The 14,469-nt window shown below is 39.4% G+C and overlaps 4 protein-coding genes and 1 non-coding gene across 5 annotated transcripts; 1 reads left to right on the top strand and 4 right to left on the bottom strand.

Moving 5' to 3' along the window:
* Window positions 1-40: 40 nt before the first annotated feature.
* On the bottom strand, window positions 41-3,991 carry SPOG_01553 (histone demethylase SWIRM2). The gene is made up of 2 exons (XM_013170241.1): window positions 1,513-3,991; window positions 41-1,463 (listed from the first exon to the last, which is right to left on the bottom strand). Exons 1-2 carry the CDS (start codon window positions 3,919-3,921, stop codon window positions 240-242), a joined length of 3,633 nt encoding a protein of 1,210 aa, XP_013025695.1. The 5' UTR covers window positions 3,922-3,991; the 3' UTR covers window positions 41-239.
* Window positions 3,992-4,908: 917 nt separating this feature from the next.
* SPOG_01552 (meiotic suppressor protein Ste7) lies at window positions 4,909-6,600 on the bottom strand (the record flags this gene model as incomplete). Its single annotated transcript, XM_013170240.1, has 2 exons — window positions 4,909-6,035; window positions 6,177-6,600. The coding sequence occupies 2 exons, from the start codon at window positions 6,598-6,600 to the stop codon at window positions 4,909-4,911; spliced, it is 1,551 nt and encodes a 516-aa protein (XP_013025694.1).
* A 1,651-nt stretch (window positions 6,601-8,251) lies between these two features.
* SPOG_01551 (DUF221 family protein) lies at window positions 8,252-11,952 on the bottom strand. Its single transcript, XM_013170239.1, has one exon. It carries the CDS (start codon window positions 11,151-11,153, stop codon window positions 8,466-8,468), a length of 2,688 nt encoding a protein of 895 aa, XP_013025693.1. The 5' UTR covers window positions 11,154-11,952; the 3' UTR covers window positions 8,252-8,465.
* Window positions 11,953-12,418: 466 nt separating this feature from the next.
* Window positions 12,419-12,497, bottom strand: SPOG_16388. Its single transcript has one exon. It is a non-coding gene; the product is annotated as a tRNA-Leu (tRNA).
* A 25-nt stretch (window positions 12,498-12,522) lies between these two features.
* SPOG_01550 (NEDD8 activating enzyme) lies at window positions 12,523-14,365 on the top strand. The gene has a single exon (XM_013170238.1). The coding sequence runs from the start codon at window positions 12,850-12,852 to the stop codon at window positions 14,224-14,226; it is 1,377 nt and encodes a 458-aa protein (XP_013025692.1). The 5' UTR covers window positions 12,523-12,849; the 3' UTR covers window positions 14,227-14,365.
* Window positions 14,366-14,469: the final 104 nt, after the last annotated feature.

The raw sequence follows: 14,469 nt of genomic DNA, 5'->3' as shown, positions 1-14,469 counted from the left end.
AGCTGTTTTGTTTACTACTATTAGCTAAATACAACTGTAGTTCACATTCGACTAGTAGCCTCCTGTCAAATCGGTCAAGCAATTCTAATTCATTATCTAAAGTACATATCATTAAACTAAATTAAATATTCAATACATATATGCGACATATATATAATTCCTTCTATTTTTTTAGAAACCCAAAAATAGGCAGAATGCGATTGAAGGGTATCAATGAAACTCATGTAAGAAAGTAAACATTAATCATGAGCATTACCACCAGAATCTGAAGAACCACCGTCATCACGGTATTCTTCATCGCTACCCTCGGCACTTTGAGAGCCATCACCTTCATCAACGATATTTTTCTGTTCGGCTTCTTCTCTTTGAGCCAATATGTAAAGCCGAGTTTCATCTTCTGGAATAGGCTCATCACGAGCTTTCGCAGAATGATCGTTTCGAATTTGCTCAGCACGCAACTCATACTCCTTGGCTAACTGTTGATAACGGATATTTTTTCCTGCATAAGCTTCTCGACGAGCTGCAATCTCCTCAACCCAAGGCTTTTTACCCAAATCATCCAGTTGCCGCCACGATTTCCCTAATTTCGCACGGATTTCGTTTATGGTAGCTCTAGCTTCACTATCCCCTGTAAGCTTTTTCTTTTCATCGTCAGCAAGTGCTCTGCACACATGCCATTGCATCTTTTGATATAACAGAAATGGATTCGCACTTGGTTTAATTGGAGGTTCGGGTAAATAACCTAATAACTCGGTAATCAGAAGCTCGCTTTCTTCCTTATGCTCATCCAATCGTTCTTGTCGTTTAAGGCGGTATCTCGCGCGGTAGGAAAGATGTCGCTGAACTTCCGTATCTGTATCATACTGCTTTGTAGTTGTTCGTAGCATATATTCTTCAAGCTCATTACGAGCAGTTTCTCCCATTACAGGTAGTGCTAATCCAAGCTGTGCCAAATCATTAATTATTCCTGTACATACAGAAATGCCAGCCAGATACGATTTCGACAGCGAAGAACCGGATGTAGCAGGCTGCGTATAATCTCCAACAAAATGAAGGCATCCCAAACTAAAGGAACCACCTTTCTGTAATATACTGGAGTCAGAAAAATTGCTTTTTTGAACAAACAATCCATCCATAGAATTATCATTAGACCAGTTTACTTCCCAGCAATCGAGAAGTTCCGCAGAATCGTTAGTTTGATCAGCAAAGTGGTTCATCAACCACGAGTTTAAAGTTTGTATTAGTGTTGAACCTTCATTACTATGGCCAACGGCAGTTTCCAGTACATCAGCTACAAGGATAGGTTGTTCTGTTACGGGAAACATATTCCATATCCTTGAGACGGGGATGGAGCTTTCAGTAGCAGGAAAGCTCAAACTATCTTCAATGTTATCGATTAAAGGTAACACTCCAAATGACCTTATATCTTTTTTCCAAAAAACTTTAGTATACCTCAAAATTAACTATAAATATTAGTAAGCAATTCATTATAAGACTTTGAATTCGACATACCTTTCTTCCAGGAGCATATTGAGTACTTTTCAGATTATCAAGTATTTGAGATGGAAGAGTCGGCTGAATTTTGATATCTGAAGTAAGATGATACGGAGAACAGGTCATAACCACATGATCAGCCTCATAAACACTTGAGTCGGTACAGTGTACATAGCATTTAGAGATATCATTCTTAATCTCACAGACACTTTTACCGTACTGTATATTTAATGGATACGGATAGGACTGCAAGGCCCAGCTTAGCTGAGAAAGTCCATTTTTCACCACCCTAGGTGTCAAGTTTCCTAAATCAAAGTTCCAATCAGGAGAACTTTTGGAAGCATGCAATATGTCATCTGCATCATTTGAGATCATACACCATGTCAAAAACCTTTTTTCTTCTGATGACAACTTTAAATAAGAATTTATTTTCTGGATCAAAAAAACGAGGATTTGCTTGAAAGGTAAGTGTGGCGTATTTTCAGTAACAAATGGACCATGTTCATGGTTCGGGCAAATCTCGTCAAGGAAGGATTGAAAGTTTTGGAAAAATGGGTTATTGACGGGCGTATCGTTAGATTCGTTTGTCAGTAACGAAGCAAGTTGCAAAAGTCTTGTCCACAAAGTCCCAAGCCGCCTTGAATCACTAATATCAAACATTTTATTGTCTTGATCATTTCGTAAAAGATCAACCCCTTCCAGAGGAAGCGTTTGTAAACCAAGTTGCTGTTCTATAAGGGTAAAGAGCACGTTATCTGCTCCAGAAGTTAAAAACTGAAAGCCAAAGTCTATTGCTTCTGAAACATTAGGTAAATCTTGCATAACATCTTGGTCTGTAAAGGACGCATTCATAGAAGGAATGACGCGGCTATAAATTCGGCCACCAGTTCTTTGCTTGCTTTCCAGCAAAATTATTTTTGGGATAGCTTCCCCTTTGGAAGAAAATGAAGAAGAAAATTGAGTAAAGAGCGATGTTAAATGCCTAGCGCAAGCAAGACCCGTAAGTCCCGCACCTACAACAATAATAGTTTTTTGTTTTTCCTGGGGTGAGGGAGACGTGTTTTGAATGTTCGGAGTAACAATGGACTCAAAAGACAAACACCCGTAATTAATGTATCCATATCTTACAAGAAATTCATAAGCTAATATAGCCAAGGGAAATAAACATCTATCAGCACAAACACCTTGGGCCTCAACCTTAGAAATAGGAAGGGTGGGATTTCTGCGCCATAACCAACATATTGAATTTCGAATCTGTAAGTAATGGAACAAGACTAGGGAATCCTGTAGTCTGTCAGATAGCATTTGTTTTTCAAATGGTTCCAAGGCAGCTGGATCTAAGTTACATAATTTTGCAGCTTCATGAGCCAATCTATAGAAAGATTTTAGAGAGCTGACAGGGACGCTAGCACCAGCTATTGGGGTCGTGTGAGACGACATTTGACTAGACCACTCTAGCAGAGACCTGGGGTGTTCTACTGTAGACGTTTGATCATGAGGAGTCGTAAATTCGGCAGGTTCAAAAAAGGTAGCGGAAGCCATTGGCGAAGTAGTAGGAGCTGATGGGATGACTGGAAAAGAGGAAGCAGCTGGCGAAATATTGCTATTAACAGATACGGATGGCATCGTGGCAGAATCCATGTCAACGTGTTTAGACAAATCGGCGGTAGAAAGGATCTGTGAAGGAAGAAATGAATCAGCAGTTCGAAAGGAGTAAGGGCGGACGGTAGATGGAACTTGTTCTCTATAAGTTGATAAAAGCTGCTGAGTAGATACTTGTGAAGGGTCTAAGGAGTACGGAAGATTAGGAAACGAAGTAGAGGTACTAGCAAACGATTGGTTTGGGTGCAAAGGAATTGAAGCGCTATCTTCTGGAACTGCAGAGCGTTGGGAGAATGCATTGGAGAATTGGGTAGAAGCAGCAGGGTGTTGTTCCAGCAACTGAGTTAAGTGATTTTGTTTGTGAGAAGGAAGAGTTGATGATATTTGAGGAGGTAGCCCCATAGAAGAAAGGTTTGAATGTTGGGAAGGCGTAGATGGAGTGGACCCCATCATCGGTTGAGCAAAAGAATGGGATGGATGCTGGGACATCAAGTAAGGTTGAAATGGGGTATCATACCTTCCTTGAACAAAGTTTGGGTTATAGCCAGACCATGAAGTATTCAACATGTTCGCGGAAGGAACATTCAAGCTGCCATCCGGTCGGTAAACATTTCGCTGCAACCCATTTGGATTTGCATTATTTGTGTTCATCTGTTGCAAACCCCCTCCTAATATAGCAAGTAAAGCTTGTTCACTGCTTGCAAGTTGTGACTGGGAAGAATTGGCATTGTTTGACGAGCCAAAACTGGAGGCTGCACCATGTTCCCCTTCTGTCATCTGATGATAGTCATAGCGGTTATTCTGATTGTTCTCATTGCCGTTCATGAGTTGATCACTTAATAAAAAAGGGGAAAACGAAGGAGATGGCGAAGGTCGTGTCTTGGAGAAGTCAGTCTTTTGGTGTTTACATTGGTTTAGGTGATGAAAAGACTTTTCGTTTATCCAATATAACGAGTTGTAACAGTTGGATTTTTATTCAACCCTGAACTTGTAGATTTAGTATGATGTTTATATAATATTTTTATAAACAACTGATAGTGTTTGTTTATTTACAAAGGGTTCTCCATCAAATGCAAAGGTATTCTAATCCCTAAAAGAACACTCTTAAAAAGGGTGCAGAAGCTTTTTACCATTTAGCATGTTGAGAATAGCGATCTAAACTTGAGACTTGATAGTCTGGATTGTTTAAAGGAAATAGAATTCATAACCATTATACAATATCTATATATTCCCCTAGTGTCCCTCATTAATAGTACGTTTTACTATTTAAACGCTTATTTTTATTTAAAAAAATGAAATTTTTGTTAATTATGTCGAGTAAGAAACTGTACACTGCCTGAGAAAAAATGAGCAAGTTCTTTTATTTACCAGCTTATTTACCATTACGCTAGCTGAAATCAACAAAGTACATCGTTAAGTAAAGTGTTTCTGTCTTGCATCTCAAAAAAGAAATATGTTACGGTACTAGCTGGCAGTCGGAAAAGACTGTACGAACATGTTGCAGAAATTACTAATTGCATAAACCATAAGTAGAAACGACATTTCATGTTATTATTAAAGTATTTATATGCTGAGCATCAAAATTAAGGATTAAAGATTATGAATAATTAAAGAATTCCTTTCGATAGACAATAGTAAGAGTTATAAGTTTGTATATGTAATAGACAGTAGTGAAATGTGGCCTTCTAAATCATTGAACAATTTGAAAGAAGTAGATTCTCCGTCCACGCAAAAAAAATAAAAGATGCAGGAAATATTAAAGATATCAGGATTATTCTTATAGAGATAATAACTTAGCTCGCCCGACCATAACTACAGTGATTGCAAAACCTGGTTTATAAGAACATCAAATTCTTTGGCGTAATCCATGTTTAGCTCCCGTGTATCCTCAGCGGAAGAGAAGTCAATTCCTCCCTTTTTGGATAAAGTAGGAGAAGGACTAACAGTACAATCAGAAGCAAGACAGACTTCTGGGGACAAAGAATGAACAGACGTTCTTTGAGAGCCCGCAGAAGATGGAGAAGAAGTATGGTCCTGTACAAAATGCTCATCCATCTCGAAAATAGTAGAGTTCTTTCGAGGAGGGAATACAGCCTCGGAATTATCGGGCATGGGATCTTGATCCGGTAGAAGAGAATGTTCCGAAGCATCACCGACCAGCTCGTCTTCTTCTAATTGGATGCTTAGCTTTTCGCCAGGAGCAAGAGTAGTAAATGCATTGGGCTGACCTGCAATAGGGACGGGATCAGACGGAGAAACAGCTGAGTACATTTGAGATTGAGGCAAGGAGGGAGATACAGGCGGAAGGTCTTTAGAAGAAGAAGACATGGAGTTAGAAAAAAAGGTTGGAGGAGCGTTAGGATAAGCAAGATGTCTAACAGGATAGCTGGTGTTGGGACAAGTGTAAGAACGTTGAGCAGTTTTGTTCAACATAGGAGGGGTATTAGAATATGAATAAAAAGAAGAAGCGGTTGGTGTCGCAGAAGGAGGAGACTCGTAGGGATAAGGAACAGAGGCGCCGACATGAGGAGGAGGAGTAGCAGGAGGAAACGCAGAAGGACGAGATGAGGAGTAGGTAGAGTGGGCAGCAAGGTCTAGAGTAGGAGAAATAGAAGGATTCGAAACGAGGGAAGAAGGATTTTGGGGATGGTAGTAATAGGGAGGATAGTGAGCAGGAGGACTACTTGGAGAGGGCACAGAAGTAGCATATCGCTCGTTGAAAAAAGATGTCATGGGAGCTGTAGGGGCGATAGAAAGGAAAGGCGGCTGGGCAGCAGTGGACGAAGGAGGAGCGGTAGTTGAGAGTGGAAGAGGAGTAGAGGTAGAAGAAGAAGAAGAAGTAGAGGAAGTAGAATACTGGGAGGCATGGTTTGCTGCGAGATGAGCAAAAGGGAGCTGAGGGTTATAAGAAGGTCGACGAAAGGTGGAAGAGCCATTACCTAGGGTGGGAAGAGAAGAAGGAGAAGAAGGAGATGCAGGAGTCAAAGGAGTAGGCCGGAAGGAGAAAGATGAGTTATCCAAGTTAGGTGCAGTGGAGGGGGCAGAATTGGCAGGGGCCATAACGACTTCAGCCTTACAACTTTGAGAGGAACTAAGAAAAGCATATCGTTTTTGGATAGTAGCTTTTAGCATGTAGCGGATATTCACCATCGAGTCATTAGATTTTGAGCATGGAAGGGAGCCCGCGGACTTTGAAGGAAAGAGAAATTGAAAGTCGACGGCATGAGACTTGGCTGAAGGACCAGCAGGGATGGAGACGGGAACGGAATGGGAGAAGATCTCCGTAGTTTCGTCGTTATCAGACGGAGAACTAGCAACTGTAGGGTGTTTGTGAGACGAAGGAGAGGAGAGAAAACCGTGATGATAGACAGCATAACCCTTAACACGGAGAGTTATTTGAAAGGAACGAGGGGAGGATGCCGTATTCGTTTCAAAACAAATTTTACCGGTGATGGGCTCTTGAAAAGTAAAAGAAGGGTGATTTAGAACTATTTCCAAAAACATTTAAAGGAAGGGAAATACAAAATAAAGAAAAGAAATGAGAGCTTATAGATATAGAAACGCTTGCAAAAAACAGCCAAGAAAAAAAAAAAGACGACAAGAAAGTAATACCTAACTACTTGCAACGAGTAGGTACAAAAGACAAAATCCAAATATTGTAGATAAAGATCCCCAAAAAGAAAGAATTGATGAGCAGAGACCTGAGAAAAGTAGTATGCGAAAGGATACGTGCTTCTAACAAAAAGAGAACAAAAAGGAACAAAAGTTGACGATTGTCAAGTCAAGCACACAAGACAAAAGAAGGAAAAATCCAAACAGAAAGCAGGAAAAGACAAAAATTTGATAAAAACAATATTATCCTTTGTCCTAGTAAATATGTAAGCGCAGAAAACGTCCAAATGGAATGGAAAAGATGAAACAATGAGTCAATCTTGTTAAAAACCAATTTCTATTCTTTACTTTGACTTTTTAAAAACAGTATAAAACAACAAAAATAGAAAATCAAATGAAAGCAACAATGACAAAGTGAATTTAATTTCCAATACTTTTTTGTCAACTAACGAAACAAGGGGATATTAAAAAAAAAATAATAAGAAACAAATGCAAAAGCAAAAATTAATCCAACAGGCGCAAACCGAGGGTAAGATACATCGTCTCTTTTTATTATTGCTCGATGGAACAAAGAAATTGCACTTCTCCATAGGGAACAGGAACCCGAGCATTTCATTGGAATTAGGGGAACAAAGAAATCAAATGAATGATCTCAGCTATTGAGGGGAACATCGGATGTAGATCCGGCCCTTGTAGTAATGAGGGATCGTTTGTAAAGATAGTCGCTTTTTGATGAAAATCGAGATCCCTTAGTTCACCAGCCAATTTTGATACCTTGTCGGTAGGTTATTTCCTGCTTTATCATTTACGCGAAAGAACATTTAAGTTCATATTAAGAAAAAGAGCGTAAATGATGACGCAGTTATTAACAAGATGAGGAACAGAGAGGAGAGTTGGAGGAGACGGAGGGGTAAAAGAAGGGGAAGGAGGCTTTGATATTTGATAAAAGGAGGCAAATAAGCATTGTGATAAACCAACTCCTTGTATTCGGTCCTTTTTGTCAAGATTATTCTTATTTGTGATTATTATTATTCACATTAGAAACAAATATATGCATAATTATACAAAGAGCAAAGAAACAGTACATTATATAGTGTTGAATTGCATATGTATGTAGAAAGTATAGGTTACAGAGTTTGATCACTTATTCTTATAGAAGAAAGTGTTATTAGTAGAAAAATGAAACCTTTTCGTCTACTCTCTTTGTTCTTTTTTCTTTCTTTCTTTCCTTTTATTTCCCCTTGCCATTGATTCCTTTCCGTACAGGGGAAAGGGATATTGTTTCGGGTGCACACCACCGCTTGATATTTTGTCGTTCGACTTTGTTCATATAAAGCAGCACATGTTTTTCTAGTGTATTCGTTCTGAATCGTCAAAATCTTATCTGTACGTTCTTAACCATCATGAATCTTGCTTCTGTTTTTTTGCACTACATACACTAGACGTCTAATGACGGAAAGTAGATTGTCTTGCTACTGTGTAGAGGGATAACAAACCTTATCCAAAGGTTTTGCTACTGAGTCTATCTCTTCTCAAGATTTTTTTTTTTTTTTTTTTTTCTTGAGATTAATACGACAACAAGATGCTTTTTAAAAGCAAACAGACAACTTTGTTCACCTTCCATATTGATAAAACCTAGATATCCCTACCTATCTAACCGGTGGATGTATTACTTATCCATCATATTAGTTGCTTTATTATTATAGCTATTATTATAATCATCCTTAAAATTATAGCAATGGTTATTAGAATTGCGATTATGCAGAAACAGCATCTTCATATTTGGGAGGAGGTCCCGTGTTTTCCAATTGGCCCTTTTCATTATACCCGGTATTGTCATCAAACACATCCACCTTGCCTTTCGCATCTTCAATGGCTAGCTTAGACAAACCCATAGGGTCGCGTGGAATCCATATCGATGGAGGAGTCGATTGTAATGCTGGATCAATAAACTGCAAAGGTTGCTGATTAGTAGGTCCGATGCCATAGAACCTGGGCAATATTTGCAAGACGCGATCAAATGCAGGCATAATGGTATTTTTACGGAACGCAGAAGAAAGATAACTTCCAGCAAAGTTGGATTCTTGATGTATCGAAGCTACCTCATTGAATCCAGATGTCTTTGTTGTTGACTCCTTCGTTTGAATTTGATCAGTTTGCTCACCCATAACTTCCGCTGACTTGTCGTTCTCCTTCTTCTCGGGTTCATCCATCGCTGACGATACCTGCCAAGCTTCGCTTTCATTACCTTCGCTCAAGGGAACCGCATCTTCGACATTCGATGGATACATTCTTGCCATCGCCTTTGCCTCAGAGGCACCCAAATCGTTGGGATATTTTACTTCGGGATGCTCATTGGCGGACTCAATCGCACTCACGGGTACTATATCTATCAATGGCAAAAATTTGTGCTTGAAGTACAAGTGACATGCCACTGTAGCTCCCAAAAACAGAGCTTGCAAAACTGTGCAGCCCCAGTTCTTACCTAAGACGTACAATCCAACTAAACAAATTTCAGCAAGGTAAAGACCCACAAACATTTGATACAAAGCCATTGGATAATTTCTGCCTTTGGCATTAGCGCTGTGTCCAAATACATAAATCAAGTTGTACAAGTAAGCAACGTAAATTAAAGACAATCCAACCAAGGCAAATCCCATAATGATCGGTGCGATGATGGAATAACACAACATGATTACTACCAACAAGGAATAGGTGGGATACAATACGCCCCAGCTAGGTTGTGATAGACTAATCCAGCGGGTCCACTTTTTGCGCGGTGTATTATCCAAAATGCGTCCCAGTACCTTTGATAAAGCCAAAACCACAATTTGAGCAAGTGCACCACCAGGGAATGCTAATCCTTGTAATAAAAATTGTGAGATATAATAGTTGGATGCTCTTGGTAAATTAGAGGCCAAAAGAGACATGGCATTTTGAGGTTTCTCGATTACAGATACCACAGCAGAACTTGCTGCAGACGTCACGGTAAGAACTAAGAAACCTTGAACTACATGGAAACCATAGAACCAAGTTTGGCAGTATCTTTCAATTTCATGGATGGTAAGTCCACCACCAACTTTGCCCATATATTTAATGAACGGAGGCACAAGAGACATCAGAACAGCATATGCAACAGTAGGCAAAATACCAGTGATAATACCCATCAATTTGGAGGGCATATTGTCGATAAACCGCAAGAAGTGCACCTTACTAGTTAAGAAGTTGATGTTAGAAATACAACCAACGACAGCTACAGGAATGGACCAGAATATAATCATGGCTGTTAGGACGGAATTGGCGGCGAATCTACGGGCATATCGCTCCGGTGTAGACATAGTCAAATTCGACCAGATGATCTCATCAGGATTAACGTTCAAAAGAACACGACCCATGCGCCAACGACGGAATTGGGAAGAGTATAGAAAGGCTTGGTAAGCCATTTGAAGTTGAGCTTGAGATGGGAATTCAAGGATAACGGAGCCCACCTTCTTCTGTTCTTCCACCTTGGTTTGAAGTTCGTCGATTTGCTCGTTCAACTTTGCAATTTCATCACGGCAGTAATCAATAGAATCAACCTTTTTTCCGATAAGAAAAGTGAGGCGGTGTGTAGGACGTTTTTTCACGTAAGAAGTGAGTTCAAGTTCTGTGGGTAGTTCCTTTTGTTTCTTGATTAATTTATTTCTCTTTTTGACGGACTTGTTGATGAGTCCATTCAGAGTGGCTTCGTATGTATCGCCCAAATTGCTACGTTTTTCAACTCTTTTCTGAAGCTTCTTGATATTATGCACGTACTCAATACGAGAGGCGTTTGGGAAATGTTTACGCACGACATCTTTGTTTTCAAGAGCATATTTGGGAAGCTCGCTGATGACCATGTGGTGAGAAGACTTGCTTTGGTCATAGAGGGGAGAAGCCTGGACAGCATGACGAAAGACAACATAGTAATGTAGTTCACGGTAGATGACAAAGAGTACGGAACCAAAGAAGATCCAACTGAGAAATACATGTGCATAAAAGCGGTTGTGATTTTTCACATTGGAAAAGGAGATAATATCGAATCCGCTTTTACCGTTTCCATTTGTAGCATTGACGGGGAGCAAGATGGGTAGCACGAGGATGCAACCCAAGAAGCAAAGGAAAGTAAAGGTGAATAGATAACGTAAAAAGAAGTAAGCATCAATACCAGCGTATCGAATCAACGAAGTTTCAGAATATTTGAAGCAAGCGAGAACCCAGGAAAAAGGACCACCACCAGCAGGTTCTGGGATTTCTTCTTCAGGCTGAGTTTTGACTTCGCATCGAGCTTGGTAAACACGTTTTTCACGAGGACGCAAGAGAATGAAGATACTCATCATAATAGCGAATATTACCAAATTGAAAATCAAACTGGAGACGAACGCCGAAGTCGACGACGACGACGATGACGACGACGAATTTGCCATTTTCAAAAAAGAATCGATGAAACAAGCAAAAAGGTAATTTAATTATTTGGAAAAAACCCCCCTTTTATTGGAAAAAGAAAAGCAACACAACTATACGAAATGAATGTCGTAAATCAAATAAAAAAAGAAATATTCCAGTGATACTTTCAAAGAACAAAACTCATGAAATTCAGTCTCCTTACTTTGACTATTGAGTGATGAGAAGATTCAGGATAGAAAAAGGAATTATCACTGTAGCAAGGGACAAACGATTTTGTTCCTCTTGTAAGGAAAAAGAAGAGAGAGACAGAGACAGAGAGAGGAGAAAAGAAGGGAAAAGGAAAAGCAAGATTTACCTAAAGAAGAATGAAAAAATAAATAATAAAATAAATAAATAAATACACACACTATTCAGAAAACTAAAGAATAAAGTATGCAAATCTATTATTTGCAAGAAGGTGAAGGCTGGGAAAGACAATAGTAAAACATGTCAGGCTACGTGAGTATATTTATATATAGAGGACTCCAGCCACATGCTCAATTTATTGGGAACGAATAAGGGATATGCCAATGGGGACAAATATATTGAAATAAACAAACCATCGAAAGTGTTTGCCTGATCAAATTTTTGTGACTACTGTTAGGCCAATAAATACATTTTATCACTTGAGCTGATGATTTCATCGTCAAGATTTTTCCTCGATGAAATAGACGACATCATCTGAGTTTAAAATTAAGAGAAAAAGCGAAGATAAAAATTTGCAAATAAAAAGCAAGAATAAACAAAGGAACAAGTAAATAAATTCAACAAAAAAAAACACAAAAACAAAAAGAAATTTGAAAAATAAATGGAGACAATAAAAGGACGAGAAAATAAATCAACAGCCAAAATCAACATTTCCTTAACAAAGAAGATATTAGGAAGAATTGTTACATCATTTAAGTACGTAGCCAACCTTATTAGCGAGAACTTGTTGAAGTGAAGTCATTCGTTTGTTAAAAAAAAGAAAACAAAAAAAAAACCACCAATCTTGCAAAACGACATTCCGGGCACTTTTTTTTTTTTTGGTTCTAGTTGAATTCAAAGTGATTTCATTGCTACTGAATTTCTTTCTCTTTTTGAAATATATTGAATTTGTCGACTTTCGTAACTTGTACAGCAATCTCTTGCTATTGTCGGTTTGTTTCGTATGCTCAGCTTGGTGGATAAATCAACATACAAATAAAGAAGAATCAAAACGAAAAAAATGAATAAAACCGTTTTGAATGGAAAAAATATATCTTGATGAAAGGGGTGGGACTCGAACCCACGAGCTTTCGCACTAGTGCCTTAAACTAGCTCCATAACCACTCGGACACCCTTCCTTTTTATGTTTATAAGATACATCAAGAAGATTAGATTATGAGTGTCAAACATAAAATCAAAAGAACCATGATGCTTTCCTTCATGTTGGACGTAATTCCCTCCATGGAATTTTTTCGTGCTTCGAAACCCCAAATGAGAATCCAGCTTTGAATCCTGATTTCATTTAAATTTTTTAATTAATAGGTAACTTGTTTCTCAGATGCTTGTCTGTTCTTGCTACAAGCTCATCGTTTGCTGAATCTGACATTATTTCTCCATATTTATTCTGGACTAGAACCTCTGTGCGTAACGAACAGTACCAGCCGATTCATTCATCACGAAAAGAACTTTGTTCTCAAAAGATTGCCAATCATGGTCTCTCTTGCTACTTCTACTTCTGCTTCTCAAATCGACGAGCTCCGACATAGTCAATGGTCGCAAATGCTTCGTCGACGTGGCCCCTTTGCGCCCGACGTGGATCCTCACCTCGACTTGAACGGCGTATTTTCTTCTAAAATCCTCGTTGTCGGGGCTGGTGGACTCGGCTGCGAAATCCTCAAAAACCTAGCGCTCAGTGGGTTTAGAGATTTGCATGTCATCGACATGGACACCATCGACGTGACCAACCTGAATCGCCAATTCCTCTTTACGGAAAATGACGTTGGGAACCCAAAGGCTTCTGTAGCTGCCAAGGCTATTATGCGACGTATCCCTTCAACCACTGTGACAGCATTCCACTGCAGAATCCAAGACAAGCCCCTTGAGTATTACAAGCAATTCCAATTGGTTGTCTGTGGACTCGACTCTGTTGAAGCCCGCCGGTGGATTAATTCTACCCTTGTATCTATTTCAAAGGGCGGTGATTTTTTGCCCTTGATCGATGGAGGCTCCGAAGGTCTCAAGGGTCAAGCTCGTGTCATTCTGCCTTCAATCACTAGCTGTTACGAATGCTCTCTCGATATGTTGACTCCTAAGACTTCCTATCCAATTTGTACAATTGCCAATACTCCTCGTTTACCCGAACACTGCGTCGAATGGGCCTTTCTTCTCGAATGGCCGCGTGCTGCTGTGAGCAAGTCGGAAAACACCAAATCATCTGAAGAAATATCAATTCAGGATGAAGGCTCCTTGAGAGAAGAAGCGTCTGTCAGTCTAGCACCCGCTTTTGACCCTGATATCCCTTGGCATGTTGACTGGATCGTAGACCATGCACGAGCTCGTGCTGCTGCTTTTAATATTAACGCTAGTGAAATTGATCGCTTTTTTGTTTTGGGTATCGTCAAACGTATCATTCCCGCTGTCGCTTCTACAAACGCTATCATTGCCGCTGCTTGCTGCAACGAAGTGCTCAAAATTCTTACTGATTGCAATCCTTCGCTTGACAATTATATGATGTTTGTTGGTGAAGATGGTACTTATACATTTACCTTTAACTTGGAAAAACGCAGCGATTGTTCTGTCTGCGGTGTTCTCACGGAAAGCTATACGTACTCGAAAGCCCGTCCTCCTCTCTTGTCTACCCTCATCAATCACTATAAGACAACGTATCAACTTACTAGCCCCTCTGTCTCGTCCACTAGTGGGTTCCCCCTATATTTCTCTTCACCAATTCCCTTACAACAGGCAACCTCAAACAATCTATCCAAACCCATTGTTGATTTGATATCTCCAAGCCAGCAGTTAGTTTTTACGGATAAGGCCTTGACAACAAGTCTATACGTTTCTTTACAGGACTCCGATGAGCCCTGATTCCTTTTTCTTTCCTATTACTTTGCCTCCCTCTTTCACTTTACTTTTATGACTATGGCTTTTGTTTCACTGAGCAATGAGTTCTTCATATTTGATTAAATTCGTCTTTTTTGTTAATTTATAGATTATACTTATTGTATTAAATTTTTATTTTTATTGTTATTATTTTTTTTTTTTTGCTTTTCAATTCAACTACTCGTGAAACCATGATTTCCGTTTAGAATAGCAAGCCTCTGAGCTTTT

The sequence above is a fragment of the Schizosaccharomyces cryophilus genome, assembly GCF_000004155.1.
Source record: "Schizosaccharomyces cryophilus OY26 unplaced genomic scaffold supercont4.8, whole genome shotgun sequence".
Classification (NCBI taxonomy): domain Eukaryota; kingdom Fungi; phylum Ascomycota; class Schizosaccharomycetes; order Schizosaccharomycetales; family Schizosaccharomycetaceae; genus Schizosaccharomyces; species Schizosaccharomyces cryophilus.
Note: the sequence above shows the minus strand (reverse complement) of the source record. Positions and strands in the feature narration are given on the sequence as shown.

Bases quoted from the DNA above. Each gene is read 5' to 3' on its own strand.
- SPOG_01550 (XM_013170238.1), top strand. From the start codon at position 12,850: ATGGTCTCTCTTGCTACTTCTACTTCTGCTTCTCAAATCGACGAGCTC.
- SPOG_01551 (XM_013170239.1), bottom strand. From the start codon at position 11,153: ATGGCAAATTCGTCGTCGTCATCGTCGTCGTCGTCGACTTCGGCGTTC.
- SPOG_01553 (XM_013170241.1), bottom strand. From the start codon at position 3,921: ATGAACGGCAATGAGAACAATCAGAATAACCGCTATGACTATCATCAG. The intron at 1,464-1,512 runs GTATGTCGAATT...TAATATTTATAG, and splicing joins AATATGCTCCTGGAAGAAAG to TTAATTTTGAGGTATACTAA.